The following is a 20239-nucleotide window of genomic DNA, read 5'->3' on the forward strand; positions in this document are numbered from 1 at the left end:
CATCAGATGCCTTTGAAATCATGTTCATTGTAACTCTGCTTTTCAAAATTTCAATTTCAGAACAAACTGTTTAGTCAAAGGAGAATTAAACTCTTATCTTTACCAATGATATACAGATATCCAAACCATACACTACATATAAAGTAATCCTAGTTGAAGAGGAAGAAAACAAACACTTATTAGACCAGAGAGGCAGTGTGGAAACTACTAAGAATGGTAATTCAGAAAGAAAAAAAAATTTAACCCGATTCCATTTGGAAACTTTTAATTAATGTAGTAGAAATGCAGTCAGTACTAAAGACAGAAAAATGGAAACATAGAGATCAGGGAACAAGCCAATTATTAGTTATTTCTATCATGAAGGCAACAAATAGAAAATAACAAGGAAAGTAGTATCTGATCCTCAGACTACAGGCAGAGTACTGTATTCAATCAGTCAAAGACATAGTGCCCCTCTGGGTTTGTCTGAACAACGTAAGAATACTGATCAATTTGGTAAAAATTCACATTAACTATCAGATGAATTGTTTATATGATGCCAAAGAAACAAATTTAATTGAATTTCTGATTGAATTGATTGTGACAGTGTAGACAATTAATCCTGTAAAAGAAAATTAAAGTTTCAAAAGGAGTCCTCATGAAAAAAAAAAGCATAGGCTTAATGAAGATGAAATGAAAAGATATGGAGACTTGACTCCCAGACCTTGATAACAAGATCAGAACAATTTGAGATTCTATTATCAAGAAATGAACAAAACATCCAAAGGCCAGAGGCATTCTGTGATGTATAATTAGACCTAAGTCTCCACAGGGCACATGAAATGGAGCCTTAGTTGTGGTCCAGAGCACCTAGGCTTTGGAAACAGTCAAATCCAGGTGACTAAGGATCAAAATTACAAAGATGAGAAGGGCTCCAAGAAGATGTAGGCAGAATTTTTGATGCTCTATTAACTGAATTGGTTGAGTAGATATATTAATTGACTATCCAATCAATAAATCAAGAAATAGTTACCAAGTACTTACTTTCTGTGAAGCATTTAATATTTAGTAGGTAGCTTTCAGCTCTAGAGAATGAACATATTATCAAAGAAAATGTCCCCATGACCTTGGGCTGGAAGTGCCAAAGTAGCAAAGAAAACCCTTTTTTTTTTTTTTCTCAAAAAAGTTTTTCAGAGCTAAGCCACCAAATCCTGGATATCTATTCAGGAAAGGAGAGGGCTAGTTAATGAATTCATCTTTTCAAATTCTAATTCTCTTAGCCATGCAACCACAGAAAGTACATGAGATCGCATCTTTCAAACAGTGGGTCCGTTCCCTGCCCAGTATTCATTCTCTCAGCCAGTGTTAACTGAGTCCCTACAACGCAGCAGGCACTAGGCTAAATGTTCAACCATGTGCTGCCAACAGTGCACGCAGGTTCAGCAACCACCTGGCAAAGGTGCATAAGAACAGACTCTCCCCTCATGGTCTCAGTAAGCCTTTTGGTAACTTTCACTATGACGACAATGAAGGACATGAAACAGTCCTTCTTAGTAAAGTACTTGATAACAATCCCTTACTTGGGTCATGTTTATAAGTATCTTAGTCAATAAGTTTTATTCATCTAACTACAGACGCTAGTTTTTCCTTGACAGTTCTTAACGCTGGCTGCCAAACACGCAGTATCTTCTAATTTCTACTCTTTCCTGTCCAAGAATGGGTTCTATATCTGACACTGACTTTATCCAATAAAAGTGACCTCAAAATGCCTGGACCCATTTTAAACCCAACTTTTGTAGATTTCTCCCTGTTCAGCCACTGGACTGCAGTATTTTTCCCTGCTGGAATTGTATCAAACACAATTCAGACAGGAAGGCTGTTACCTGCCCCAGTAATCAAAGGACACTGGTGTGTGATGGTGATCTGAGTAAGGGCTGGAGTGGAGAAGGGAGAAGAGCTAGAACCGGGCAACGACACCAAAACTTCTGTGCACGTTATGAATCTCCCTCTTGTTTTAATTGCCTATTGGTATGAGTCTCTGGCTCATATTTTCACTGGCAACAACTATTCAGCCATTCTCCCTTTCTTTCCAGTCAATGGCTCTGGTTCCCAATTTCAGCTTAAAAGGGGCAAAGAGACCTTCCTTTCATCAAGCACATTCTCTTAAATATCTTCTCCTTCTCCTTTTCAAACACGAATTATGTTTGTATTTTAGTCTATGAAAGTGAGGATAAACAAGGATAGTGTAAAATCAAGGGTTTAAAAATACTTCCAGCTAGATAATCCTAACACTTTTCAGGCACAAAGCTTAGACTGGAAACCATTCTAAGGTAATAAGAGGCAATCATTTCACTTATGAAGATATCATTACCTTGTGAAACCAGAGCAGATGATGCTCTACCGTCATGAATGCCTTAGTCAGACTGCTGAGAGGCAAACTGGGACCACTGGCAAAACACCATTGATGACCTGGAGCACAACGGCACCCCACAGCCAGTGTTCTGGATGGATGTGTGACTCCACCCTAAAGATGAGAGTCCTCTTCCAGCAGACCACACCGAACTAACCTTCTGGACACTCTCAGGGCCTCTTCTATCTAAAGCAGTGTAGAGGAAGGGAGCACAGAACTACAGAGCTGGTTTTGTATTGTGCTTAGACTTAACTCTCCCCTTTTACCTCCCTAACAAACACTGAGCCTTCTTTATTCAGTGAGAGGGGTTTTCAGCAGCAAATTCATCACCTGTCCACGGTGATCTCATTTCCTGGGTCATACATTCTACAATCTGCACTGTCGCGACCCGGCAAAGTGTTGGGCTATTACTAGTTGTAAATCTCAAGGTGAACCACCCGGTTCTGCCCAGAAATAACAGATCTCCACGTATCCCTGAGCTCTGACTCATTCATGTATTCCACAGACATTTATCGATTACTAAGAGTGTGCCAGTTCCTACACAGGTACTGGAGCAGTGGTCAGAGTGGTTCATGGAGGTGCAATCTATTCTAAGGTCCATGAAGGTTAGGGGATCCTTCTACTTTGTAGGAAAAGAATGCCAATCAACTTCACTAGCTGTTCTAGAGTTCCCTCTCAATGACGAAACTTTCCCACATCTGAACTCACCATCCTGGTAGAGGAAAAGGAAAAAAATGAGGCATCACAGCCTCAACTGCTATCATAAAAAGAGGCCTGATGTTCACTTACTAGTGGTCAGTGTTCGTGTCTCAAGTTTACAATCTTGGAGGGTAGAAAAGCATGCAGAAAGAAGCCAGCTACAAGTAGACTGTTGTGTGATGAGTGTACAGAGGAGCATGAGATCATCCCTGCTGGATGTCCTGGGGTGAGTTTCATGGAGGAGTTGTCATTTAAATTCAGTCTGGAAGAAGAGCTTTATTTTGTCAGGAGGAGCATTCTTTCTAGGACTGAGTAAGCAAAGGCACAGAGGGAGGGCCTCCTGGGGCATGTTCAGAATAACAAGTGGCCTGGTCCCTCTAAGAAAATATATGCTATAGTAGCTAGAAATAAAAGATGAGTTCACATAGTTCCTGGCATGGCTGCCCAGCCACAGAAATTAAACTTATGAAGGTTTAAACACCGAAGTTGAAAAAAAATACTTGAAAGTATGAGGTGGGAGTAGGCTTAAGGAATTCAAGGAACAGTGCTTACCTATGTCACTTACTGAGAGACTTAGGGGATGAGTCCAACCTCATCTGAAGGGGCCAAAGGAGCTGGTAAAATCGTTTCATATTGAAAACCTTGCAGCTGATGCCTTCTGAGTCTGTGCTGTTTCCAGAAGAGGTTCCAGAAAAATCCTTCTTGGTCTTGGCTTTCCCCAACTTTTGTGTATCATGTGACAAGATTCCCTTATGATGGTCACTAGACTACTGACTAAATTAGTAACAGCCTGTAGGCCTCAAATTGTAAACAATTTTATTATGGTGATGTAAGTGTTGGCTTGAACTCTGAATACGTACATCTGGCTAATCAGGAAGAAGTAGAGAGAGAGAACCAGCTGGGTGCGTGTGGTTACAACTGATTAGCACATGGCTACACCCAGTTAGCCTCACAGAAGGGACGCATGGGGCCTCCTTTCATGCAGCTGGCACGGCAGCAACACCCTCTCTGGCCAAGTGGACACTGACGAACCCTCTGGCATTTACCAGTGGAAGTGCTGCCACCTTCTCCCAAGAAAGAGGTTAAGCGTATGCTCCCTTCCCAACTCCCTCCAGCTAGGGACCTTCTTTCTTTTCCACCACTCCACCCTGACCCAAAGAGAGTGAGAGGCAGCAGTAAATTAAGCTTACAATCAATCAGAAGGTGTATGTGAGTGTGTGTGCCCTTTTCTGTTGGGCACAATCAAAACGCAAAGAACCTGAGACAGGCTGGAACCTGAGTGAGAGCCTCAGGCCATCTCCAAGATGCCCGCTCAGTGGCTTCCTCTGGCTCAGCACATCAAGTCCTCAACCTCTAGGTCGAGTGTGTGAGGTCTGTCTTCGAGAGCACAGAGGCCCTAAACAGGGAGGAGGACATTCCCTACTGTAGTAAAAACGCATTATGCTCACTCCTGTAAGCATACTTTTCTTTTATGAGAAATATGCTTTTCTCTCAACTAAATCTACCGGAATATTCTTAATTCTTCATTCACTCAATATTTATTAAGGATTGATGCTAAGCCCTAAAAATCTGAAGAAGGCATAGTACCTGCTCTCAAAGAGCTTCTAAGTTTCAAATTTTGTGCCGACTCCAATCAGTTGTTAACAGAACAAGATTGTGAGGATTGGGAAATCATATTCAGGGTGAATAATAATAATGAGCGTCAAGACACTGATTAGCAATGTCTGCCACAGGTATATAGCAGGAGTCAGTGGTGGCACACATGCCATACATTTGTCATCTCTGGGTCTAGCTGAATTTCTACCTCCTTAAAAAAAAGTTTTTGCCTATAATCCCCAGTCCCCAATAATACCACTCTTCTGCATTTTACAATTTAGCACTAGATTATACTGCAAGACAATGTTTAAGTTTGTCATGCATATTAGTCTTCTTGCCACAACTAAAATATAAATCCACTGAGGCCACTGGCCAACTGTGCACTTTCCATAATGCAAAGAACTAAGCATAAAGAAAATGCTCAACAACAAAAACTTGTTCAGCTGACATGGGAATATATGCATAACCCTACTGCTAACTCTTCTCATTTTCTTTTCTTTTTTTTTTTTTTTTACTCTTCTCATTTTCTTCAGTACTTTCAGACATGGCATCTTTGTTTTCTTGGGACCACTTTCATAATATCACAGAATGAGATTATACTGGAAATAAGTAAAGACTCTTTAAAGTTCCAAAACTGGGAGCAAAGGTCCTCCTAGATCCCAGAGGGGATTTTTAGGACTGCAGGAGAAGCTGCTGTGAGTTTTGAGTACCACAGCTAGATCAAACCTGGAGAACTAGCGTCGTACCAGGTTGTTCAGAGTGTGGTTCTAAATGCTGGTAAAGGTGAGCAATGGCAAGCCATTCTTTTTTGGGCAAGTGGCTTTATGGCTTAAGCACATTTTTTTTCTCCTGTTAATAAATAATGGATGATCTCCCTGGTGGTGCAGTGGTTAAGAATCCGCCTGCTAATGCAGGGGACATGGGTTCAAGCCCCAGTCTGGGAAGATCCCACATGCCGCGGAGCAACTAAGCCCATGCGCCACAACTACTAAACCTGCGTTCTAGAGCCCACAAGCCACAACTACTGAGCCTGTGTGCCACAACTACTGAAGCTCGCGTGCCTAGAGCCCATGCTCCGCAACAAGAGAAGCCACTGCAGTGAGAAGCCTGCGCACCGCAACAAAGAGTAGCCCCTGCTCACTGCAACTAGAGAAAGCCCACCTGCAGCAACGAAGACCCAACGTGGCCAAAAAAAATAAAATAAATTAAAAACAATCAATATGCCATTGAGGTACATTAAAAAAGAAAAGGGGAGGAAGGAAAATAATTTACTGTGGAAACTAAAATTACACTCACTTCAACTTCCTAGCTCTTTAGAAGAATGGAAGGATACAAATTACTTCTAGTCCACCAAAACTAAACAAGATTAAGTCATTAACGATGAATTTTTTGAAAGTCCAACTTAATAGGTATTAGCATGTATAGACCAAATATTTACTGAGCTTCTAACATATATTTAATACTTTATTAAGCACTATATATGAAGTTTATAAACCCTCTGGGAGCCTATAATTTAGCTGGTCAGTGAAAGAAATGTATGTGGTCCAACTAACAAATAATGCAAGAGAGTATAATCTAGTGTTATACTAGGTTAATACCATGTCACTGCTACTAATAACTGAATTGATATTTAGAATTTAGTTGAGAGCCATGCTAATGCTTAAGTCCCAAACCATTAGAGCTGCTAATACTGTCATGCGCTAATAGATCAGTTTCAGGATCACTGCTGTTTTTTAAACCACTGAGATGAGAGACTCTTGAAGCTGTCCCTAGGTGCAAAACATGTCCAGAAATACCCATTTCAGATAAATTTAGAACCAATAAGTAATATTTTTAGTAACCATAATTTCTACAGCTGTGGGCTGAGATTTATGGTTAACCTGTTTTCCAGTACAAAGCAAAGGAGTGGTTTAAAATTAGAATTTTTTAAATGTATCTTCATCAACTAAGATGACACAGTCCATGTACATGCAATATATTTTCTGGTATACTCAAATTGGATTTGCTGGTAAGATTTCCTTATTGCTAGTTTTTTCCTGAATAAGAAAGGAATTATTCAGATAATTCAGGCAAATCCCTCCCACTCCTACCTCACTCCAGCAACATTTTGAATAGCCAAGATGAATCAGACAAAAATCAACTTTTTTTTTTGTTTTAAGCATAATTATTCAGATAATTATCTCAACCCTCCATTTCACTTTGGTTGTGAGAATAAGACCTTAAAAGACTTTCCAGCCAGAAACAGCATTTAAAAAAATATGTGCAAGAGCAAGGAAGCCACAGTACTTCACTCCAAGGCTCCCAGTCGGTCCAATGTAAGTGAACAGGATATATAAGACTCATAATCTGGAGGTTACTCATTTGGCTTACTAAAGTATTCATATTTTAGAAGTGTATTTTCTGATTTTAAAGTATTCATCTTAGGGTTTAAAATAAAGTGAATTCCTTCAGTGTATTTATGAAGATCTGATTTACATGCCAGTTTTTAAGGATTGCATCAGGTTAAAATAGAAGAAACAAACAAACAAAAAAAATAGAATGGTGCTTTAAATAACTGTTTATTCCAAGATTTCTGCTTAAATATCTTCTCCTGCCTGAAATATCTATTTAGTTCAAGAGGAAGCAGGACTGGGGCTAAACCCAGATAGACCATCCCTACTGTCCTCATTCCCTAAACAATTCCCAATTCTCCCCTCACAGTGTGCTAGAAGGCCTGGTGAAAGAGAAGATAGTACCATCTAAAATTACCCTTCTAGGTACTTTTCAGCATCTCCACAATCAAGAATCACTAAGCAACTTGTAAATTTACATTCCAAAACCCAACGGCACAGCTACCAACAGGACCTCATCCCTCCGCAATCTTTGTATTTTTCTTCAAACAAGGAAACCTTATGTTAATGGAGAGATTATTGAAAGAGTCTCCTTGTAAGCCCATGAATGCCACTTCACAGACTGTACAGAAAGCAGAGCTCTATGAATGGTACAATGGAGTCAACTCATCTTTTTGAAAAGCTCAGCATCGGTCTTAGAGAGAATCTAAAATTGTTCCAATTCCTAGGTCTCTGTTAAAACATAATGAGCCCATGCTTATGCCACTGTGAATCCATGGCACATCCATACTTGGAGGCAAGTTTACAGCACAGAGGGCAGTCATGTTGAAAATAAGGACTTACTCTTGACATGGAATTAAATAATTTAGTTTTTCAAACTATTCAGTAAGACCCATCTGCTCATCCTGAAGTATTTTCTTCTCAGTGATGTACCTGAAGCAAGTACCTTTAAAATAAAACAGCTAAGTAAAAACCAAGGACCCATATAAAAATATAATCTTAGAAATTAAATTTAACAAAAAGCCAAATATAAATTAAAGAAATGCTGAAGATTTCTGCAGACTCACAATATCTTGTTAATTGCAAAGAAGGGGGTGGGGTGGGGACTAGAAAAACGTATGTTTACTAGAAAACTGAAAAAGCTGAGGGATGAGTTATTTAAAAAAAATTCTAGGAAACTAAGATAAGGCAAACCACACTCAAAATTAAAACTTTTAACAGTCCTCCTAAAAGGCACAACCCCAGATGAACTGTAGTCTATGTAAATGGTGCCCCCTGGAGTTGTGCCCAAAGGGTCCCCTACACAGAATACAATGTGATTAAAGCCTTGTAGTGTCAACAAAGCAGTTGTATTTTTTTGGTAATGCAAAAGGCACATTAGTATTCTTTAGTGCCTTCAAATTATCGTTGTGAAACATCACTTTAGGGTATGTCAAATGTCTAAATATTGAATCACTCTGTTTTGAATTCTGGAGTCTACTAGTTAATTTCTTACTCTGGAATGAGCTGACTATAAATTTGTATTTGGAATAGGCCCTTTACTAAGCAGCTCAAATACACTGAAATTAGATCCTCTTTAATGTTTTAAATTATGTAAATGGAAATACACATTTAACAGAAAAGGCATGTTTGTATATTTTCTAGAGGTGGCCAGGTGTTAACTCTATTGCTTCCCTAGTACTAGTTTCTACTGTATACGGGCTAAGTCTTTAAAAAGCCAGTTACAGAGATCAGCAAAGTAATCTGTTTTAATCAAGGAAAGAAAATAACTTCATTTTTCCAAAAAGGAGAAAAGGAGGTATAAGACCCCTCTAATATCAGTTTTAAAAAAAACACAATCGAAACATTTTTTTTTAACATTAGAATGTGAAAAGACTTTGAAGACCTCAGACCTCCTGGAATAAGAGAATTGCTAGAAAGTTATTTGGAATCACCCACGGACAATAACTGTTGGTGGTTTCATTTCAGGCAATGGGCTTGTGCCAAAAGGGACTGACATCTTGATGAAAGGATCACCAAAAAGTTGTGAGAATTTTTCCATGACTCAAAATCCTTCCAAGAGCAACAAATTGTGATTTCTCATTCTGCCACCATACATAAACGACAACTGTGAGAAACTGACAACATGTAGTAATAACTCGAATTTGCTCTTCGGCATGCAAATCGTTCCAACTTTCATTCTCGGCTTTGGCACACATGCTTGCCTTCCACAAAGCTCACTCCGCTCACTACTATGGAAACACGATATTTACTCTTTGAGTCTGATCTATAGGGCTAGTTTTGGCAGAGTCAGTGGTCAAACTGATGTTCAACCAAACTGGTCACCTGACATATCACAACACACATGAATCTTCATGGTCTATCTATGGTGACACAAAGGGTAAGGTTCTGGGATAAAGAGCTATAAGACATGATGATGTGGCCAGTCACAGTAAAAGATAATTAAATAAACAAAAATACTTTGCAGCAGTTTATTTTATTACCATCCTAGAACTCTATGACAATGGCTAGTTAGGAATTTAATATGGAGTTAGGAACCATTTGCACAAAACCTACTGATTAGTTTAATTTTCTGTTCATCCCTTTTGCCTCCAACCTTAAGTTCCTTAATTTGGTCATTATCAATCTATGCCCAAACAAGATCTATTTGATTAGGTGCTTTGACACCCACCTGTTGAAATTACAGGTGAGGCACATACAAAAAATAAGAGCTTACTTATTAACAGAATTCAAACAGAATTCATTTAACTGCTTCTGATTCATTTTTCTCGTTGGAAGCTTATACTTGGATTGTTCTCAAAGAAAACATCAAGTACATCGGATTCAATTTTGATTCATTAAATTCCTCCCTCGTTTAAAAGAAAAAATGAAAACTAAATTTGGAAATCACACACTCTAAGTGGCAAAGAGGTGTTTTAAAGAGCATAAACATCTGCAGGAGGACATGCTGTACTTAAGTGAAAAGTTTCATGACATTTCTGTTCTATTTTTCAGTTCAACTTTATTTCCATAGAGGAAATTTTTCAAAGAAAATTAATACACTTATTCAACTGTTTATAACGTGTATTTCATCTATTTCTTTAATCAGTCATCAAACACTTAACTTCCTCCTCTGTGGATCATAATGCTTGTCAGAAATAGTTACACTTTCATTTAGAGGATAACATGCTTATCTTCTAAAACTGAGCAGACATCTCTCATAAATGAAGTTATAAATCAACAACAACAAAAAAACACTAATTATGTTAGAGATACAATAGACAGTGTATTAATATAAAAGTCCATGCTCTATGTATATATTGCTTTTAAAGACAGCAGATTCTATAGCTGTTGGATTAGCTGGACACAGACTCCTATTTTGGGGGATAAGTTCTGGCTATCTCTAACAGAAGACTCATTGCTTTGTTTGAGCCCTACTGCTGCCACCTCTTCCACGCATGTCACAACATATCACTCTTCTTAAAGAACAGAATGGTTTCTGTTGTTGGAGTTAAATAAATCGCCCCTTCTGAAAGAGGAATTTCAGTTTTCTATTCAAAATGATTGAAAATCAAAAGACCTAATCCCTAATTCACCACATCCAGTTCATATAAATTGCTGTACTGCAAAACTCCCCAGGCTAGAGACAGAACCTTTGAAAGGTCAGATGGGGTAGGAACAATGGAGGGTTCAAGCAGGATGAAGGTGGGTGGTTGATATTTATATGGAATAAAGACTAATAAGGAGCAACTGAGAATCTCCTCTGATGACCAATGCTTACCATTTTGAGAATCCTTAACAGTCTTGGCCTTGCACCCTCCCTCTCTTCAGTCCAAGGAGACCAACCAACCTGCAAAATATGTTTAAATACAGTAGACAAATTGCCACACCACAGGTCAGCAAATGAGAAAGCCTGTTTAGAGGCTACAGACAAATAACCATTTTCTGTGGTTAAGCTAAGTTACATGCAAATTATTGTAACCACTGGGGCTTCTGAAAGAGCTTTTCAATCGGTCTGTAGGCTTAAATAGGGGACAAAGGAATCCCTGGTACCTAGCTTCCCAAAGTCCTGGGCTATTCTTATTGTTGGGTTCATCTTTAAATTGCAGGAGTTCAAACTTAAAAGTAGAACCAAGTGATAAAAATAGATTGTTTTCTGGCTGCTCTTTGTTCCCAGACATACTACTGGCAGTATATTTGCAATCAAGACAGCAGAATAGGAATCAGCCTTCCACCGCGTAGTGTAATGCCTCAGAGTGGATATTTTTGGAAATGGCACTGCATTACATAACCTTCCGTGCTTAAAAAAAAAAAAAAAAAAAAAAACTACACTGAGGGGGAAAAGTCAGGAATATACACCATTATGCCCTTCTCCCTAAACCAAATAAACATTAATGTACATGCTGCAGTGATTTTCCCCTCAACCTTTGTGTCATCAGAACACAGTTCTTTTGTTAACATAAGTTAAGACAAAAATTAAGATGAATGGAGAAACTAAAAGTTCTCTAACAGGGTATCTTAAGCTCTTCGAGTTTTCCTATAATGGTATTACAGATACATATAAATGCAAATGAGATTATTATCATCATCAAGCAAAAAGCAGTCAGTTATTTTTAAGCCCTCCCTCCCCTGAAGTTCAACTGCTTTATAAGAAAATGCAGGAAAAAAAAAAGTGTTGCAAGATCGAATGCCTGGAAAGACCCCAGGAGGCGACAGCAGCTTTGAAAGAGTAATAAAGTCTAAGGATGGAGGGACACAAATTCATTTTATAAAAGGCGCGGGGGGTGGGGGGAGGCTTGCATGCACCAAAGTGCATCTCATGAAAAGAAACAAAACAGTTCCTAACAATGCTTTATGAGCAAGAAGAACAAAAATTAACCACACCAACAAGCAAAAAACCCCACCCCTTCGCAAAAGAATTCTCCCTCTTAACTTGTGCATTTTTTTAAAAAAAGCCCAAGTTAAATTCCAGCCTTAATGCAGTAGGACCCAAAATGCCAGAATTTCTCCAAGTACACGCTTCAGCTCTTTAAAATTAAGAGGGAAGAAGCATGAACTCTGCAGGGTTGAAGGGTCCAGCTAAGAGCAACGGAAAGAAATCGACACAAAAGAGAAAGCAGCGCTCCCGGCCGGGGATGGGAATGGCATATACTTACAGACAAAAGCCCCGCTCCCTGTTCACTCTCTCCTCTCTACACCTGAAACACAAATGTGGATGAAAAAGGGTATCATGCTAGAAAGACAGCTGGGGGATGGGGAGAGGGGGCAGGGGGAGGGAAAAGGGGTGGAGGAAGAGGAGGGAGGAGGGGGAAGGGAAACAAAACCCAAACCAGCTTCACTTCCAAGAAGTGCAGCCTTGGAAAAAGGAGGGGAAGGTCTCCCTGCCTCGCGCTCTCTCTCTCTCCAAGAGTGTGTCTCTTTCTCTAAGAGTCAGTTTCTTTCTCTCTCCCTCTCTCTCTCTCTCCCTCTCTCTGCTGCTAGTGTGCTAGTGAACAATGAGCTAATTCTGATGGGCTGGTGCGGCGCCAGCGCCCCAGCCTTGCTGCCACTGTGCTGCCGCGGCGGAGCCAGACTGCTTACTCGGCAGGAATCGGCGACTCGGGGCCCGGTCGGCGAGCGGCCAACGAGCGCGCGCCCCGGCCCTCGGCACCCCGGGCACCCCGCTGCCCCCACTGCGCTGGCCCGGGCCTGGGGGACAAAGGGTCCCGCAGACAGGCGCGCCGCCCCGGCCCCGCCCCCCGCAGCGCGGCGCGCACTCACGCCGGCCCGGCCTCTGTTGCCCCGGCGGGCTTCTTCGCCTCGACGTGCGGTTGCTTTTCAGACAAATAAGGAGGCGGAGGAGGCGGTTTGGGGGCGAGCCAAGCGTGAAGGCGGCCAGGGCGCTGCATAGCCCGGCGGCTGGCCAAGGCCGCGGGGAGAGGCGGCGCGGCCCGTACTGTAATAATAAACCTGCAGCAGAGGGCATCTGAGGGAAAGAGGACGGCGACGGGCGGCAGCCGCCTTCCCTTTTATGTGCCTGTCCCGAGCCGAGCAGAAAATGGTGCCCGCGGCGGCGCGGAGCCACACAGACACACAAAGAGCCGGCGTTGCATGCGTTTGCGCACGACCCGGGTCTGCCCAGCCGGGGACGCGCGCCCCGCTCCCGGCCGCGAGGAAGCCCGCGGCCCGAGCACCCCAGCGGCCCTGTGGCTGCGCGCGCGCACACACGCAGGCACACACATACACACACACGCGTGCGTGCACACAGTCACACGCGTGCACAGGCAGCAAGAGCTGAGCTCTGATGTGATCAGCACCCTCCCCAGGTGCTCCCTTCTCCTTCCCTGAAGGATTTAGTATGTTCCCCACTCTCAGCCCCACTGAAATCATACTTCTGAAAATTGGAGATTGCGTTTTAAAAGCGGTTCTTTGCATTTCTGATTTTTTTTAAACCTCATCTTTCTAATTTAAAATCTGACTGTCTTTTCACAGTAATGTAAAAGCTCAAAATTTTGCTACAAATTCGAACAAACTGGTTTCGTTGCCAACCAAGTGGGATATAATTTTATGGTAATTGTCAGATGTTAGAGGACAAGATTATTTCCTAATTAAATTGCTTTGCCAAGAGAAAAAAGATATAAAGGATCGTAATGTCTTTTAAATTTGCCATCAACATTTTACTTCTAATCACTGAAAGCAATGTTTTCCATTATAACAATCAAAAGGAAAGGGGGGGTGGACTTACAAAACTAAGTTATTAAACATATTTATAGAATGTCTTGTTTTTTAGTCTTAAGTTTTTTTGAGTACAGAAAAGCACACCTTAAAAAGCAATGTTTTACACTCAATTATAAAGAATAAATTCTCTGTAAGCTTATTGCCAGGACTATAGATGTCCTTGCACACTACCAAAGCAGCAAGTACTGATTAGGCTGCCAGTGGGTGCGATGTTTAAGGGGTCCACTAGGAGCTTCCCTGAATTAATCTAAAACATCACAGTCGTTTTCCTGCCAAAAAAACTTACCTTGGAACCATTACTAGGAACAAAGGGAAAAAACAAGTCTCAGTGAACTTCCCTAATGCCTTCAGGGCCGGTGTTCACCAGACAGGAAAGTGATGGAAGGCAGGTCTGCCCAGTAAACGGGGCAGTGGGATAGGGCAGAAGCCTGGGGGCTGCCTCTGCACGTCTGAAGCCCCAGGAAGCTGGTAAAGGGTACCCCAACATTGAGATCTTGGGCATTCACCTCAGAGTCAGACTCGAAACCCAACAGGGCACTGCCACATGTACCAAAAATCTATCCCAGGAAAGTATGCTCAAAAGGTACTTCTACAAGAAAACATTTCTACACACACACACACACACACACACACACACACAAACTGCCTTTAGTGTTTATGCAAAATTTACCTAAGATGATGTCCTTTCAAAACACAGGGAAATTTGGAATTTATTAAACTTTATTTTTTCTCCACGTGTAATCACAGACATCTAGGTGACACAGATCTTTTAAGTAATAAGAACACTGGGTCAGAATCATAATCTATTTACTGTGTTCCAGAAAACAGTTGCAAACCAACTATTCAAGAAACATTCTTGAGTCCCCCTAGGTGTAGGAGACTACACTAACCACTAGGGACCTAAATAGGACCACCCACCATGTCACCTCACTCAGGAAATGTAACAATAGCTGTCTCAGGCGCTCCTGGCTGTCATGCCCCGTCCCACTCCCATCTATCCTGCGGGTGACATGGTAGACCTACTCTCCTGAAATACTTTTCAATCACGGTACTTACTCCCTGCTCCATTACAATACAAAGACCATACTTAGTCTTCCACTTAAAATTCGCCACAATGTAACCACAATCCAGCTTTCTAGCTTTATCATCCCATCTTTTTCCCATTCATGGTATATCAGTCCCTTGCATCTGTATGGTTCATATTCATCCCTAGACCATTAACGATCAGGAAACAAAGTCACACAAACACTGACTTAAACCAGAGTGCCTCTACCTCAGTAGTATTTTGTTGTTTGGGGCCAGATGACTCTTTGATGGGGCCCAGGGGCCCAGTGCGGAGGCGATAGGGGGCCGCCCCGTTCATTGTAGGATGTTTAGCAGCATCTCTGGCCTCTACCAAGTGGATGCCTGGAGCAAGCCTTGGCTGTGCCAACCAAATATGTGTCCACACATTGTCAAATGTTCCTTGGAGGGGAAAACTTACCTCTGGTTGAGAATCACTGCTTAAACAACCAGATCCATTCGTGAGAGGAAAGAGGTAGCCTTTCTTGAGCTATGTGGACCACATGCAGGAGGGACAGAGACCTGAACAAAACTGAGGTTTTCTTAGGAAAGAGGAAAAAGAAGAACGCAATGTCCTTATCTTAGACTGTACAGACTGCAGTGAGGGGGTAGGGAAACAATCAAAGCCAAAGTTACGGTGCATTGTGATAAGGACAGTTGTAGAGTTCTACACAGGGTACACTGTGAACACAAAGCTTCCTTTCTTAACCAGACCAGGGGTTCAAAGAAAGTTTCCTAAAGGAAGTGATGCTTAAACTGAATCTGTGAAGAATGAACAAAAGGCAGCAAATTGAAGAAGGGGGAAAGAGACATTCCAGCGGAGACGGGGGCAGATCATGAGCTAAGAAATGTGATCGCTGACTGGTGACAGCCAGGTGACAGAAGAACCCTGCGTCAGAAACTGACCGTTGTGTTCTATCCCTGACATGTATGCCAAAGAATAGTCCATCAGAGGACTTGGTCAAAAAGAGAAGTTGTACTTTAGAAACAGGGTTTTCCTTCAATCTCTCTTAGATATCTGGTTCTCAAATATATCCAAATGTATATTCCTACAATTCTATTTGTTTTCAGCCTATGTCATTGCTTGAGGTAACAAGTTTCATGAGGTTGAATTCTAAGTGAAAAGTTGTGTATAAAAGTGGTTAGAGCCAGGTCTATATGACCCTGTATAAGTTCTTTAGCCTTTTAGTCTGAGTTTCTTCATCTTTCGGTTGGGGTTTACATTCTAACCCCAGAGTGCTGTATTAAGTGGAATTGCATACCGTGTTTGGCCTTTAGTTAGCAGTACATACACAGTAGCTTTATAGAATACAACAGAAGTATTATCGGAAACTTTATAGAATAAAACTTATATGACATATATAGTTCCTCTCTGGTCAACCCAAATGATGTGTGGCTCCCCAGTGACTCTTGCATGACTCTTGGGCCTTTTCACTTGCTGTTCCTGCTGCCACAATGCCTCTTTCCTCTTCTTCAATGTGTTAACTCTTGCTCATTTTTCACAAATTTGGGTTGTGTATCACCTCCTTTAGGAAACTTTCTTTGAAGCCCTGGTCTAATTTACAAAGGAGCCTTCATGCTTACTGTGCAACCTGCGCAAAACTCTACAATTGTCCTTATCACACTGCACTGTAACTTTGCCTTTATTTTTCTGTCTTCACCACTAGGCTGCGAATTCCGTGAAGGAACAGACTGAAGACATTACTGGTTACCTGCCTGACACCCACTGTCTCTTTCCTCCTCCACATTCTTAGTGAAACCCTGATTTTGTCCTGGGCCCCATCTTTCCCCCATCCAGCCCATGATTCCAGGGAAGATGACCCTAAGGAGTAGATCCTAATTATTTTAGCCAATCAGCGTATTGGATTGCCTGGGTCTAATAATGCTCACCCAGAAATAAGCATGTGACCATCAGACTGAAGGGAAAGAATTATATTGCCTGTTTTAGAGCTAAGAAATTTGAATTCTATGCTTAAAGCAATGTGGAACCATTAAAGAAATTCAATCTGAAAGTGACATGACCAGATTTTTTTTTCCTAGAAAGACTACTCTTAGAGCAGTTGGGAGGATGAATTTTAGTAGGGAGAAAGGGCAGAATTGAGGAAATAAGATGAATTAGGGGATTATTACAGTAATCCAGGTGAGTAATTATAAATAGCCCAAATTAAGGTAGAGACCATGGGAAAGGAGATGAGGGAAGGAGTCAAGATACGTTCCAAGGTAGAATTGCAGGACTCATTAGGGGTTTAATAGAGTAACAGGGATTAGCTGGAGAAGAGAGCCCAAGAGGATTCCAGGTTTCTGGCTCTGTGACTGCTTAGATGACGATGGTCCCTCCTGAAACAGAAAACACAAGAAGAGTGGATTTGGGAGGAGAAGGAGGTGATGATAAGTTCAGTTCTGTACCTGTTGAGTGTAGAACTCATACACTCAATACTCCAACAGCAAGCTTTGAGTAATTTTCTTATCACTACCTCCCTTTTCCTCCTGCTTCCTTCCTATGATAGGCTGAATTGTGTCCCCTCCAAAATTCATATATTCAAGTCCTGACCCCCAGTATTTCAGAATGTGACTATATTTGGAGATAGGGTCTTTAAAGAGATGATTAAGGTAAGATGACTCATGAGGGTAGGCCCTAATCCAATGTGACTGGTGTCCTTATAAGAAGGAGATTAAGACACAGGCACAAAGGAAAGACCCCGTGAAGATGCTGGGAGAAGATGGACATCTACCAGCCAAGGAGATAAGCTTGAAAGAAACCAACTCTGCTGACACCCCAATCTCCAGATTTGTTAGAAAATAAATTTCCGTTGTTTAAGCCACCCAGTCTGTGGTATTTTGTTATGGGAACCCTAGTAGGCTAATACACCTGCCTTACCCCAAACATCCAGAAGACTAAAGGATCTGTAATATTTCTGTTTGTCATGAGTTTTAGGATACTGTAAAATAAAAAGTCCAAGAAGGAGCCTAAGCCTAAAGAAGTAACATGTCCACTAAGGGCAAGGCTTTGTCCAAACCCAGAAAGTAATATTAAATATGTATATGAAAGCTGTAGCGATGGAAACTCATCTGAAATTCAGGGTTCATGGTTCTCAGAACAGCATTCCAAAACACATAAGGAAACCAATTTACAATCAACGCTGTCCACTTGCAAGTTTCCAGCTGTATTTACACAGCTGCTGAAGGCAGCACAGATGAGGATTCTCTACTCCACCACTGAGAAACCCACACTGAGAATATGTTCAGAAAAGTGTCTTCATATCTGAGAATTCAGTAAGTCTCAGGAAGTAACACAAAACATCAAGAACTGAGCCATTGATGTTGGGGACATTGGCAATGAAAGGAGGAAAAATAGGTTTATATTTAGCAAACTGTGAAATCTGAACATAAAAGTGAATATAGGATAACTTCCAACTTACGTCACTCTATCAAACATAATGATGAACATAGCATTTGAAAGATAAAGGACAAATGTAAGAGATGAGGAACTTTTGAAAATCACGGTGATCTCAGTCTTGTATTTTGCCCAACATCTAGAAATAATTGAAAGTCCCTGGAAAAGTCAAGTTAGCCCTCCTGTAGGTGAAGAACAAGCTGGCTGTTGTAGAAACAAAGAGATAAATGGAAGGAATGTCTCAAAGGAAGATTTATTCAGATGATCCTACTATGCAAAACAGACCCATATGAAACATTTTAAAATTAGCCTTCTGCTTGCCTTAAAACTTATCTGAATGGTGGTGCAAAACTTTAAAAATAATATGAGTGGTAAATGCTGTTCCAAAACAAGTATAAGGAATTTAAAAATCCCATTGTGTGTGTGCCTGTGTGTGTGCCCATGTATGTGTGTGTTACCTAATTCGTCTTAACAAAGAAGAAGGGGAAATTGTGAATTTTTAAAAACTGATTAAAGTAATCAATGAATGTTCTCCATAACACTGGGAAAATGCAGAAACATGCTCTAAGAAGCTGACAGAACGTACACCATTCTATTATATGAAGATAGTGCTCACCTTATTCAGGACATGGAGTAACAAAAAAAGTCTCCAGATTTAAACATCCCTTGATACTGTGGCATGGTTAAAACAAAATTTTATACATACTAAATCTATTTTTGAAATTAACTCAAGCACCTTGACAGCTGAGCTAAGTTCTGTCCCCTTACAGTGGGATTTGTCATCCTCAGACTTCAGGATTTAATAGATAGATACCTGAGATACCCAGGGTTATAGTTTGGGGAACCCTCGTTAGGCACTTTCCTCACCTCATCACCCTTCTCATCTGACCACTTAGTCGAGAATGGAGATGGAAGGAGGAGGCTGACCAAAGAGAGAAACAGCTGATTGGAAGCCAGAAGGCTTTTTGCCTTTAGTATGAAGTTCTCCTTTTAAAAAATTGAAGTGATTTACTTCCTCTCCTTGTGGAGATACTCAAGAAGGTAAACCCTTGCCAGAAACTTTAGACATCAGATGTTGTAGTTCCCTGGAATTCACGGGAATACACATGCAAAGAATGATGAAAGTGTTTGAATTTAAAAATAATAATACTTTCACATATTTTTGTTGTACTTTCTTTTTATCTTGTAAAAATCTTCCAGTATATATCTCATAAGCTTCAAGAAACAGATTTTCTTATTTTATTTAACAAATGAGGAAAAAGGCAAAAAAATTAAAAGAAGTCACTTAGGATCACAACTTTAGCTAGTAACACTGATTGGACTATCTAAACCATGACTAGACTGCATTAATTTTCACCAAAAGCCCTCAATTCCCCAGAAAATAGCATTTGAAACAAGCATTCCGGGACTTCCCTGGTGGCGCAGTGGTTAAAAATCCGCCTGCCGGGCTTCCCTGGTGGCGCAGTGGTTGAGAGTCCGTCTGCCAATGCAGGGGACACGGGTTCATGCCCCGGTCCGGGAAGACCCCACATGCCGCGGAGCGGCTAGGCCCGTGAGCCATGGCTACTGAGCCTGCGCGTCCGGAGCCTGTGCTCTGCAACGAGAGAGGCCACAACAGTGAGAGGCCCGCGTACTGAGAAAAAAAAAAAAAAAAAAAAAAAAAAAATCCGCCTGCCAATGCAGGGGACATGAGCTCAATCCCTGGTCCGGGAAGATCCCACATGCCGCAGAGCAACTAAGCCCGTGTGCCACAACTACTGAGACTGCATTCTACAGCCCGCAAGCCACAACTACTGAGCCCATGTGCCACAACTACTGAAGCCCGTGCGCCTAGAGCCCATGCTCCGCAACAAGAGAAGCCACCCCAATGAGAAGCCCACGCACCACAATGAAGAGTAGCCCCCCACTTGCCACAACTAGAGAAAGCCCGCGTGCAGCAACAGAGACCCAACCCAACCAAAATTAATAAATAAATTTTATTTATTAAATAAATAAAATAAATAAATTTATTTAAGAGAAAGAACAGAAACAAGAATTCCTCCTGGGCTGAAAGTTAGCTTATAGAGTCCTTAT

At 41.2% G+C, this 20239-nt stretch overlaps 1 protein-coding gene across 3 annotated transcripts in view; it reads right to left on the reverse strand.

Annotated features, from left to right (window-relative positions):
* Positions 1–13148, reverse strand: part of NREP (neuronal regeneration related protein) — a 28992-nt gene extending 15844 nt beyond the window's left edge. Inside the window, exons 1-3 of one of the 3 annotated variants that reach the window (XM_060009010.1) lie at positions 12754–13148; positions 12150–12191; positions 10775–10843 (exon numbers count right to left, since the gene is read on the reverse strand). In XM_060009010.1, coding sequence (XP_059864993.1) covers positions 10775–10777 — 3 coding nt within the window. In that variant the 5' untranslated portion in view covers positions 10778–10843; positions 12150–12191; positions 12754–13148. Of the gene's footprint in view, positions 1–10774; positions 10844–12149; positions 12451–12573; positions 12671–12753 lie in introns of those variants that run through there. The other 2 variants (XM_060009012.1, XM_060009009.1) reach the window with 2 other exon arrangements.
* Between the last annotated feature and the right edge of the window lie 7091 nt (positions 13149–20239).

The sequence above is a fragment of the Delphinus delphis genome, chromosome 3, assembly GCF_949987515.2.
Source record: "Delphinus delphis chromosome 3, mDelDel1.2, whole genome shotgun sequence".
NCBI lineage: Eukaryota > Metazoa > Chordata > Mammalia > Artiodactyla > Delphinidae > Delphinus > Delphinus delphis.